Below are 12,995 nucleotides of genomic sequence, written 5' to 3' on the forward strand. Positions count from 1 at the left end.
CCAGATCCCAACATAATATTAAGTGTTTGCAACTTTAGTAGCCTTAATTTAAGAGGAATAACAATGTTTGAAAATTATAGCAAAATATATGGAATAAGCGAACCCATAAATTTCCGGAGGAGGCGCTGTCCTGAACGGCTGTCCGTTTTTTCCCCTTCTTTTTTTATTATTTTGAGTTCGTTAAATGTACAGTCAGGGGGTCTAAATCTTTTATGTGTGGGGGGGAAGGGGGAAACTGCTTTTCTAAGTCCCTACCTGGTCGGAGGGGTTGCCTTCCTCCGTGCAGCGTCTTCGACCTGTCCTCGCGGCCTACCAGCGGGTCCTGGAGCGACGTTTCCCTGAGGGGACCTGGCCAGAACATCGGCTTTGGCGGCGGCGCAGGGCGTTGGCGGCGGCGGCGGCGCAGAACATCGGCTTTGGCGGCAGTGCGGCGCTGGAGCGCTATTGCGGAGCGGGCGATGCCTTTCCTGGGTCGCCGCGCTGGAACTCCAGTATGCTTGGTACCGCCGAGGAAAACATCGTGGAGCCGCGGTTCTGCGGAGCGGCCAGCTGCGACGTTGAACTTACATCTCGCCGAGATCGCCAGTGTGCGGAGCTCCGTCTGGCGTGGTCTGTTGGCTTGGAAGCCGCAGGCTCCGGTGGGAAGGGGGCCGTTCCTGGCACCCCAAGCTGCTGGGGGTTCTCCCGACGCCGGAGTACCATCACCCGGCGAGAACATCGGGCGCCGTGGCGGCGACTGTGGAGGCCTCAATTGGGCCCGACTTTGGGTGGACAAGGGGATGGGGACTGGACTTTGTGCCTTCCCCCACAGTGGGAATCACTGTGGGGGGATGTTTTGGTGTTGAATTTCTTTACGAATACTGTGTTGTATTTTTATTAGTGTGCTGCATGGACATCAGAATTTCCCCTGAATAAGGGGATTAATAAAGTATTTATCTATCTATCTATCTATCTATACTGCAGGCCCAAACTTCCGATTTGCTCTATCATGGGATCATAAAACAAAATGCCTAAAGTGATCACTTCAGAGGCAGAAAATATGAACCAAGAGAGAAAATCATTTATTTTGTTAATGAATAAGATTAATCAAAAGAATCACAAGGACTGAGATAGAAGTGCAGTGAATGAATTTAACGTCAAATTGGACAATTAAATAGATTCTATTAACATTTTAAAACAAAGTAAATCTGTAAGAATAAAACTGTACAAATTGTTAATTTTCAGCGTCAGAGAGTTTGACATGAATTAACAGAACACATTAGAAGAATGATAAAAGCCAAACACTAGATACACATAAGTGGGAGGAGATCGAGTTTATGCTTCAGACCAATGACTCGAGTTTCTCTGGCATTTGTTTTTATTTCAACATCTCCATCAGCTGCAGTATTTTGGTTTTGTTTCACCACACAAGTACAAGAACTTCCCATTGCTTAAAGCACTTTGTTGGGCAGCTGAACACTGAAGTACCAATTCTGCTTGCTCGAGATGGAATGATGCATCTTCCATAGAACTTTGTGCTGGAGTAACTCAATGAGTCAGGCAGCATCTTTGGAGGACATGGATAGGCAACTTTTCAGTCTTTTCTCCCCTACTACAATCAGTCTGAAGAAGGGTCTCGGCCAAAAACGTCACCTATCCATGTCCTCCAAACATGCTGCCTGACCCCGGGTTACTCCAGCACCCAGTGTTCAACGCAAAATGCCAGTATCTGCAGTCCTTTTACTTCTGTTTTAATTTCTGTACAGTATTTAACAATATGCCTTGGTGTCTGTTTGCTGCAGTGATTGGGTATTACAGTGTACACAGCTGAGAGTCATGATGTCGAGCCTTGAGCCAGCATTTAAGCTCAGTGCCATCGGACTGAAGATTAGTTCACTTCTTCTCTCCATGAATATTTTCCAACCCGAGTCTTTAATTAATTTCCATTTAACTCTGAAATAATTCACATTTAAATCATTTTTCCTTAACAGTGTGGGCCTGCTGGAGGTCCTTCATTGTGTTCATGACATCATAAATCTTGTTAAATAACATGAGTTAATGCATTTGTACATGACTTCATCTGTGTTTAAGCGTCACATACATGTATCTCGTTGTCAGGGCACACCTAGGCAGAGAGTAGATTGTCTGTAATTTTTGGTATTATTTGGGTTATTCACCACCAAGTAACACTCTGATCTCAAAGTTGTGGATTCAAGCCCCACTCTGGAGGTCAACTCATTCCCATCTGCACTTGTATCTTTGGTACTTCATTAAAAAAAAGGCCATTCCCTGCAGCGAGTTTTCCAGACCAGTTGTCCCTTCAGGCATTAAGCCCACGTTTTCCCTACGGGATTTAATGAACAGTAACCAGGAGCTGGAAGTTCATGTGTTCACCTTGAATGGAGTGCTTTTGTTAATCCAACCACGGTCAGTCATCTCAGCATATCCCAGGGTGGAATCAGTCTCCTGGTGGTTGGTAAAGTCAGCAATGCAACAGACTGCTCTGGAAATTCTGGGAATTATACTGCAAGCAACCCAACTCTCTCATTAGCTGCATCATAAAGCAAAGCCAGTGGTGCGTAGTCAGGTATTTTGGAGTGACTCCTGTCATTGCCACAGCAGAGTATGTATCCTAGATGCACCGCAGCTAATCATATCCAGGGAGCCTGTAAAATAATGCACACTGAATGTCCCATCTTGGTTAGCAAAGTGTGGGAGCCATTTTCAGTGTAAATCCGACTGTGAAAATGAAGCTTTCTATTTAACCCATCCCACAACCTGGAGCTAGGACATTCTGCACCTTACTCCCCCAGGAGGATACATAACAACCAATTCCATGAAGACTGCCCAGGTGCTGACACTACAAGCGAAGCCTCTTGATGTCTTCACTACGGAAGTCGTTCCGCAAGGCAAGCACCTGACGAACCTCGGCAGGCGTGAGACGCCAGGTTAATGGCCCAGAATTTTGTCCCCAGTAATCCAAAATCTCAGTGACCTGCAGGGACAGAACATGACAGGAGACATTATTGTAAATCCACACTTTATTCTGAGATCTAGAACACATTATAACAGAGTTGTATATTTGATAACTACTCAGAGATATTACACTGATGTGATGGAGTAGTAGACATGGGAGCAATAAACAGGAAATGGATGTGTTCTAATGGAAAGGATCTCCAGTGTCAGACTGTTGAATTCACTTCAACACATATGGTCAGTGAAAGGCCTTTATCAAATGAGAATATTCGGACAAAAAAATCAAAGCAAATCATACAGGCAGTACATCCACCAATGAGGATGCCAATTTGGAACTCACTTGCAATTTTCATCATCGATAAAACACAGGTATATGAGAGAGGAGAATGGCCAGGATGGCAAACTCGAGGGGACCGAGTTATGGAACAAGGATAATATTACTGGGGATAAAATCCAATGAGACATTAGCTGTTAAGATAATGAAAAATACATTTAAAGCTGTAACAATTCTTCAGCTTATGACGCAAGGAGATGATCCACAAGTCTTGTGCACGATTAAAGAAAATTGTTTCTCCATTGTGACGGTGGACATGGGGAGCAGGATTGCATAGCATCTTCAGCAAACATCAGAAGCAGGACGTTAATTAAAGTGAGAAATCACCAGCCAGAGATGGGAATGATTCCTGATTATTAGGCCAATCGACCTCTCAGATTTTCTGTGCACATTGTAGTACCACTATCTTGCTTTATCTTGTCTATCTATAACATAGGAGGTCATCAAGTTCAGGGAACAATTCCCACCAATCTTTGTATACACCATACCAGTTTGCCAAAGAACAAAGAGCTCAGCATCAATAACAAGGGCACTTTACACAATGCAATAAGAAATGTCGACCTGAAATGACCTACTGTTTGCTCTGCCCTTTAACCATTTCCTAGTCTATGCAAACATGTGAGCCAGTTGTAAAGGATCTGGGATGTCATGAAAGATACTGAGTCTAATCCAAGTCAGTTTATTTTATCTCACAATAAACACTCACCCTTTCCAAATTGAGTATGGTTGCCATCTGTGAGAGGCGAGCAAACTTGTCTCGGATGGTCCAAGTGATCACTGATGTCAGGTAAGCCACGAGCGATCGGAGCTCCTTGTCAAACTGCAACCCGCCAAGCTAAGGAATACCAAAAACAAAATGGTCAGGAGAGAGAGGTTTTGTTAAACCCGTCCCACGGTACGAGTTAATTCCAAGAGTTCTCCTGAGTTTGGTACTCGGGGCTCTCGTGGACATTTTTCAACATGTTGAAAAATCTTCACGAGTCTTCCCGTGCTTACCTGCCGTTAGCAAGTCTTCCCGAGTACCTGCCGTTAGCGCTAAGAGACGTCCCCGAGCTCCGACGTACCCTCTACGCATTTCCGCGTGCCTTCTCTCCCCACCAAGCTGCAATAAAGGGTCGAGCCGAGCCAAGCTGGGATCCAAGCAGACTTGCTCGCTCACTTGCCGAGTTGGAGGCCAGCTGGTGGCTGTTCTTCCCGCTCACTTCCCTGCCACAGCTGATTCTGTGATCCACTTCCATTAACTGTTTTTGTTCATTTCCCAATAATGAACAGTTGTCAGAATGAATCCCTGTCATAACCCAGGGGCTGTCTGGATGTACATTTGTTCACCTCTTGTATTTGCTCCAGACAAGATCAAATAAACTTTACAACACAGGACTCCATTCAGCTCACATTGTCCATGCCATTATAAAAGCAAATGACTATAATTATTCGCCAAACATTGAAGTTCAACTAACTGCCCTGCAATTACTGTTTACCACTTCCTCTCTAGTCAAAATCTGCACACTCCATGCTCCTGCAGAGTCCAAAGTAAGTGATTGGAACAGGAATCGGGAGTTTCCTTTCCACAGCTGAGGAACATAGAGGTCAAACACTACTTCCCTTCAATTCAGCCAACATCAGCTCATTCAGCACAGATCACTGATCAGGTCTGGTATAATACCAATGTTAGAATAGGGGTTCATTCATTCACATCTGATCTATATTTGAACTCAATCTGGCTGCCCTTGCATAATAATCTAATAAAAATATTCAATCACAGTTACTTAATCTTTGGAGGGAGCACTGCATTTCGACTGCCTTTTTTATATTTGGGGCACTTCCCAGATTCACAAGGCTTCACTTTATTCTGAACACTACCAATAGAGGAAATGATTTCACTCTCCCCTCAATCTCCAGTCAAAGCCTAGTCTGAGCAACCCTTCCAAACATCTGCCAGGTGGGCAGTAGCTGAATACACTGAACTGTCAGCTCAGCTTCTTTCAGGCCAAGGCTCGCAAAGTGGCAACATACTCAAGGACTTCTGTGCACGTACCCGACTGAACACTGACTTTAGGACCACCTTCTCCAGTTCAATTGCGATCAGACTGGTCATCAGACTGGTGAGGTTATCGTAAATCACTTGGGACAGTCCAACCTGCAGAACACAAATATATGGGAAGGATTGATCATTTTCCTCCAACCACACAACATCTTAACACCTTGTACATTTGTAACGACAAAGAAAGAGACCATTTGGTCCAATGGTCCCAGGAGAACAATCCCATCAATCCCATTCCCCTCTCGTTATTTCCCGTTACCCCAGCAACTTATTCTCTCTCACACACATGCCGATCGGCACCCTTTTGATTCCTTATGCCATTAACTATACTATGGGGTAATTGACAGTAACCACGTAATCTTCCAAGATAGGTTTTTGATGTGGATGGAAACTAGTGCACCCAGAGGAATGCTCTATAATAACATCTGAGGTCAGGAACTATTGTCTCTGGAGCACTAATTGTTGCAACACCACACTGCCCCAGGGAGAACAACAGCAATAAAAGTCAGAAACTAAAACTCAACAGAAATAACACAGGGACAGGGGTTAAATTCTAACAGGGCTTTGCCATATTATTGAAAAATCGTCCGTAACGAGATGGAGTCATTGCACAAAATGGCGTCTAAAATTGTTCTCATTCGTTTGTTTCCTTGCTCCTTAAGAAATTGCCACTCGCACAGATGTGTTTCCACAGCACTGATTGTCTGTATTTGTTCTCCACTGTAATCAGACTCTGCGGCAGGGGGAGGGAGAGAGAGGGAAACCAGACCACATCCGCATTTCATGCTCACACACAAACATACACTGGTGAAAGTCAGAAGGGGTATCCTGGGATGCGCTTATCCTTGCTGACCCCAGATCCACGGCCCTCGTGAGCTCTCACCATGAAAAGGCCAATGTGTGAACCTCAGATGAAAGACCCAGAGATTTAATACTACTGTAGAGATAGCAAGGATGGAAGCAAGTATGTGAGGGAAATAATTCAGAGACACTGTCTTGCATTTTATGGAGTATGACAGCGCCCTGTTCCTAGGATGCCGCTCGGATCCCCAGCAGACAGGCCAGGAGAGGCCAAACCTCAGCAACATTGAGCGGAGACTTCAGCCAAATAGTTACCAACTATGTCCAAATAGCTGAAATTGGATTGGCCCACCTGAACCACATCAGCCTACTCCTTATAAACCCAGGTGTTCCAGCCAGAGAGGGTAGAGGGTGAGAGAAGCAAGAGAGTAAGAGGAAGAAAGAGACATAGGAAGGAAGAAAGGAGAGAGCGAGAAAGAAAGAAAGTGGGGCACCTCCCTGCTAGCTGTGCTCCTCTGTTGCAAGTCTGGAGGAAGACTGAGCCACTGGGACAAAACTGAGACCAATAGCACTACCGTGTGGTCAAGACTGAGCAGCCAGGACAAGCCCTAGACTATCGATGTCTTCACCGAGGCCAAGACTGAATGGGCGGGGCATGTCAGAGACTGTCAGTGCCTCTTACCTGCCCAAAGACAACGAGGGATATGCCCACTCACAGAGGCAAAGACTAAGCCATTAGGATCAGTGCCTCCTATTCAAGTCCAAAGCTGAGCTGTCATGACTCGTCTGAGATTGCCAGCATCTTCTCTCGCGGCAAGGGTGAACTGCAGGGGCAAGACTGAGATTGGGTGCCTTGTTCTTCGAGACCAGGACTGCACTGCTGCAACAAGCACAACATTGCCAATGCCTCCTCACATGCGCACTGACGACGAGGGACAACGCCCCACACAGACCTGAACTTTCCTATCACTATAAATGAACCATATTACGCAGTTCACCTGACTGCGGGTGTCAGTGTAGTCATTGTCGACCCGGCATCATCCCTGACACTACAGGAGCAAGATGCTGCAGGAGAATACAGACCAAGGGAGGCAAAGAACGCAACAGAGCCAATAACAATCTCCACTACTGCTGCACCTACATAATTTTACATGTAATGGTTGGGGAAACTACAATTCCAATCACGTTGCGAGCACACTCACCTTGAACTCCGCCATTAATTGCTCCAAATTGAGAATGAATTGCTGGACCCAGGGATCATTGGCCTCATAATCATTAAACTCCTCCTGGAATAAAATAGTGTACATTAAGCAGATGCAAATTCTGCAGCTTGGGACATAGTAGGTATGTTGCAAAGCCTACCTGAAGCGTCGCTGAAAATCTGTCGCTGCGGGTGTGCGCGATTTTGGCGCCGTTTAGAGGGGGCGGGTTTAAAACGCGATTTTCTCTAAGCTGTTCCAATCGAAAATGTTCAGCCTAGTTAATTATTAACGAAAAATCGCTGAAAGACCCCGTCACAAAAGCTATTATTAGGTTTAAAGGCCTTGAATAATAGTTATAGTAGTTTAAAAATCAATCTCTAAACCCGCGACCGCCAGTAACCGCAGGGTCTCATAAAGCAAACCACAGAAGGTATGCTGTATATTTTTACATTAAAAAGGGCTTCTAAAGATCCCTTTATACAAAGTTTAATATTGCGAGTAGCTCAATTTGGGCCCATTATATCCCGCAGTATTTTTCTGGGCATTTGGGGTCACAAATCTACCGCAATGTGAACGTTCTAAACCAGCGCGTTCCACGGGGACCCACTGGAAAGCTGATTTAAATGGACATTTATTTACAGCAATTAAACACTAAATTCCTTCCATTTGGCCTATAAATTAATGTAAATGAGATTTTAAAATCATGTTTTATTGTGAATTATTTGTGAATATTATTTGGACATTTAGGCTATTTAAAAATGTTAATCATTTATTAAGAAATGGATAGATGTTTAGATCTAGTAATTGAAGTTTGGAATTAGCTACAATTAGGTAACTGACTAATTATATGCTTTAATTTCAGGTCATCCAAGTAAGATTATTTTATATTTGTTTCAGAATGCTTCAATCTATGATAACTGAAAATTTCATTCAGTTCTCTTAATTTTTAAGAAAGTTATGGGCTTTTGACTGTTCACGATCACAGCTTTTTTGTTATGTCCATAGAAAATCAATAGGGAACAAGATGCTCATTTCCCGGTATGAAAATGGCCATAACTTTTTAAATACTTGAGATATGAAAGTGAATTAGGTGTCAAATTAAACTTATTTTTATGCTTTATCTGATGGGATAAATTACAGACTTGATTTTTAAAATCTCAAAATGTTGTAACATTGCTAGACATACCACCCCAATAATTTCCTCTCCTTAAAGTGATTCTTTAAAACTAGCCATGAACTATGTTTTTTGAACTATGAACTATGAACTATGAACCATAAAACTATGCTCTATTATCAGTTTTGCTATTGTTACAGCACACTGTTGCAGAATATTCTGCAGCAATTTCATGGTATCCAGAATACAACGAGAGCTATCAGAACATTCTTGGATGTAATGTATGTGAAACGCCACTATCGTATTTGTAATTGAGATCTTGAAGCCAATCCTTATGATTTTATCTGTAATAACAGATTATATCTTGTATATTAGTACCTTGGTTAATTTTGTTTTTATTTATTCAATTTTTGGGAAGCAGACTTCATTGGCAATCCCTATTTGCCCTTGGTGGCAGCAGTGCCAAATTCTTGAACTGCTGCAGTCCTTAAAAGTCACAGAAATACAGCACTGAGACAAGGTCTTTGGCACATCATATCCATATAAACCATCAACCACCCATTTATACAAATGCTACGTTAATCCCTCATCAACTCACCCCAGATTCTACCATTCACCTGCACAGTGGCCATCTAACTACCCACCCACACATCTTTGGGATGGGGGGGGAGGAGACACACGTGATCATTATGAAAATGTGCACACTTCATATTGACAGCACCCGAGGTCAGGATTGAAACTGGGTCTCTGCCATCCAGTGACAGTGACTCTACTAGTTGAGGGTATCCCCACAGTGCTGGTGGATAAGGAGTTCCAGAATGTGGGTCCCATGACAATAAAGGCAGTATAATTCCAAGCTGGACAGTTGGAGGTGAAGAGGCATATCCAGTTTCTTTGGTGCGATTTGTTTGATTGATTGTCCATGGGTGGGAGATAAACCCAAGATTGTTTTTAATGCAGAGCTCTGATACATGGAAAAGGTAGGGATATTTTAAATGCTTTGGCTTAGCTTCAATAGCAATGCTTATACGAGCTGAATAGCACCTGAAAATGCAAGCAAGGATATTTTACTGCTACATGGATTGTAAAAGGTAAACAAACTGATTTTAGATTTAATCAAAAAGTATTTAGTGATGGAATGACATAGTCCATCCAGTAGATACAGTAAAGCAATGACCTTCTAACACTGACAGTGAAGGATTTATATATTGCTGGATGCATGAGCATAGGTTTGGAACATGGATCAATAAAATACCAGGTTTGTCGCTGGAAGGGTGACACTTTTACTAGCTGGGAGATGTGACAATCGGATTGAGAATTTAAAGTTGGTGTGAAGATTTATATTAAAAAACAACCTATAGTTAATTTGCAGAACCCAACTAAATTATGCAACCTCATCTCTGAGGGCTGCATGTATTTAGTCAAGAGTCCAGAGAGCTGCAGCACAACAGAATATGTAAACATAATACATATTATGTATGGGAGCCCTAAAATGGCGCCTACCTGCGGCAACATTTTGCCAGCGGCACAACAGAAAATCTTCAAATATAGTATTTCTGAGCTCACCTGTATTTACACTGAAGGATGACTTAAGCAAATTCCTTAGCTCATCGATGATTGCAATTGTGAACCTGCGCAGTTATACAGATTCATTGCTCTTACCTCCTCAATGTTATGGGAGATGGAGAGGAGCGCCGTAATCCAGGGTTTAATCTGTGGCTTGATAGCTGTGGCGTTGAGTTCTGCCAAGCCTTCCTGGAAGACAAAATCCAAATTGTTAATATAACTGAGCAACAAAACTCAGCTGCACTTTACAACGGTGTCATAGCACACTGATAAGACACGTGCATGGGCCAACATTACATCCCAAGAACCGCACGCTTGATCACATGACTAAAACAGCTTTGGCCAAGTGGTAAGACTCATTCATTCCACTTTCCTGCACCTACCAAAGTTGAAACTGGTACTGTGCAAATGGGCCATTCTTGAAGGTGACATCTATCAAAAGGAATGTTAATTTGAGGCCCCATCAATCCATTATCTATGCAATACTACAAATTATCTGCTCATTATTTCATCACTCTTTCTCAAGCCTTGCTGTTGGGAAAAATGGGGACCATGTTTGTAACATTGGAATACTTGGGATGTATTTCATTGGATGTCTTTTGGATGTTTCAGTGTCAAAACAGCTTGGCATCAGTGCAAAGTCTATGTACCTGGGAATGTCCACATAATGTGGTCACACTCAGGTGGGAAAATAAGTTCTGCTTATTTCCTCTTTTTAATGATAACACTGAGTCAAGAAATCTGCCTCCAGCATTTCACTTAGAACTTAGAACAGTACAGCACAGGGATGGCTCATTCACCCCTAAAATAGACACAAAATGCTGCAGTAACTCAGCAGGACAGGCAGCAGGACTCCTGCATTTTGCATCTACCTTTGGTTCAAACCAGATTTCTTGGTTCAATTCCTTCCTACGCCCCTTCAGCCCACAATGTTTGAGCCGGTCATGGTGCCAAGTTAAACTGATCTCATCTGCCTGTCCATGACCCATATCTCTCTATTCCCTGCACTTCCATGTGCCTATCCAAAAGCCTATTAAACGCCATTATCGTATCTGCCACCAACACCACTCCTGGCAATGCGTTTCAGGCCCCACTACCCATTACACAAAAAATACCTGCCCCGCAAATCTGCATTAAACTTATCTTCTTTCCCTGGGAAAAATATTCTGATTATCTACCCTACTTATAACCTCTCATAATTTTATATAATTCTATCAAGTCCTATACAGCTGCAGCATGACTTCCTGACCTATATTCAATGCCCTTAATAATTAAGCAAGCATACCCAATTGATTTAAAATTTCAGAAAACTGATGATAAGCAATATTTTATAATCTTCAATAATGTTGTTCAGCTGGCTTATTTGCCCCTAAACCAGAACAAATTGTGACATTTAAATGCAGACATTTTATGATTTGCGACTGTGGCCAGTATTTGATTGATGCCACATGCACCAAGTCCTGATTAAGGATTTTAATAATTTGGTTGATTTTCATTACTGGATTTGCTGGACAGTAATATGTTTCACCCACATAAACTGATGGGCCTGTTGGCTTTATGATCTGCAATTAACTTGTCAAAAGACAAAATGTGGTAAATTTGATTTTAAGCCATCAAGGATTACCAGAAATCATGCCATGATTAATCAGTTAGGTTTACACACACTGAGGAATTTCTACATCCCAGTACCAAAAGTTTGTGCAGCAGTCACTAGCCGGGAGCCTTTCACAAAAGGTGGAATCCTTAATAGAATGTGCCACAGCTGAATCAGTACAGGAGCAGACAGTCTACATGGAACTAACCTGCAGGAGGTCCTTAAATTTGTTGGATACCGCAGCCAGGTCCGATAGGCCGCTGTCAATCTTTGCTTGTGCCTGTTCCGCTCCCAGTCCTTGGCTGAACAACTTTGTACAGTCACTCTGTGAAGAAACGTACTTTCCTTCAATTCCTTAGTTACACTCCACCCACCCTTACCTCACATCTACCTCATTGGAGACCTTTGAACTATTTTTAATCTTGTACTTTATCTTGTACTAAGCGTTGTACCCTTTATCCTTTATCTGTACACTCTGAACGGCTTGATTGTAATCATGTATAGTCTTTTCTTTGACTGGAGATCACACAACAAAAGTTTTTCACGGTATCTCGGTGCACATAACAATAATAAGAAACTAAACAGAGTAATGCTGACAAAACTCCTGAAACTGTCTGTTACACAATGTGGTGCATAAAAGGAGAAGAATAACAAAAACAGAATTGTGCTTTTAATCTGTGACTATACTTGAAAACAGCAAGGACAAAGCTGGGCCCATTGCTATCAAGAGAGGTAAGGCAGGAAGAACCACATTCTGCCATTTTGTTTAATATTGTTATAGGCATTTTATCATGTTTATTTAATAGGGATGGGAGCAGCTTTTATTTTGGGTCAGACAATTTTTATTATACCAGGCTGGCCTTTACTGAAGATGAATGTTTCTTACAAAGGCAGATCTAAAAATCTAAACAGTCTTTGTAATAAGACTGTCCTTGAGACTAAAATTAATAAAATGTCAGATTTTTAAATGGTTTTAAAAAATAAGACTATAATTTTTAATACCGTCAAGAAGCGGGTTTTAAATAGTAACACATTTAAATGACCACGCAAGGGGACTCGAGAGAGAAGGAAACGATTTGCAAGTCAGTTGAGGCCTGGATTTAATACTTCCACCCTCTTCTATTTGGAGTGCCCAGAGATGCCTTCCTGCCTTTTTCCCCCCAAAGAGATGTTATTTATATCCGAGTGGTGCACCCTGTCTATAAACTGTAAACCAAGCATACAAATAATGATCATGAAGCAGAACAACCAATCTAGCCCCAGTTCTCAATACCTGTACTGGATTGATGCCAAAGGCCAGAAGCTTGTGTCCAACAATTGGATGGAGATGGATTGGTAATCAGCTCACATCTGAATGGTCTGTTCAAACATATTAATCAGGGTGATTG

The 12,995-nt window shown here is 42.5% G+C and overlaps 1 protein-coding gene across 2 annotated transcripts in view; it reads right to left on the reverse strand.

Annotated features, from left to right (window-relative positions):
• Positions 1–1,038: 1,038 nt before the first annotated feature.
• The window catches only part of cog4 (component of oligomeric golgi complex 4), a 37,836-nt gene continuing 25,879 nt past the window's right edge, over positions 1,039–12,995 (reverse strand). Inside the window, exons 14-19 of one of the 2 annotated variants that reach the window (XM_033036006.1) lie at positions 11,816–11,932; positions 10,110–10,202; positions 7,334–7,417; positions 5,325–5,426; positions 3,996–4,124; positions 1,039–2,974 (exon numbers count right to left, since the gene is read on the reverse strand). In XM_033036006.1, the coding sequence (XP_032891897.1) occupies positions 2,840–2,974; positions 3,996–4,124; positions 5,325–5,426; positions 7,334–7,417; positions 10,110–10,202; positions 11,816–11,932 (660 nt within the window). In that variant the 3' untranslated portion in view covers positions 1,039–2,839. The remainder of the gene's footprint in view (positions 2,975–3,995; positions 4,125–5,324; positions 5,427–7,333; positions 7,418–10,109; positions 10,203–11,815; positions 11,933–12,995) is intronic. The other variant, XM_033036007.1, reaches the window with a different exon arrangement.

The sequence above is a fragment of the Amblyraja radiata genome, chromosome 17 (assembly GCF_010909765.2).
Source record: "Amblyraja radiata isolate CabotCenter1 chromosome 17, sAmbRad1.1.pri, whole genome shotgun sequence".
Classification (NCBI taxonomy): domain Eukaryota; kingdom Metazoa; phylum Chordata; class Chondrichthyes; order Rajiformes; family Rajidae; genus Amblyraja; species Amblyraja radiata.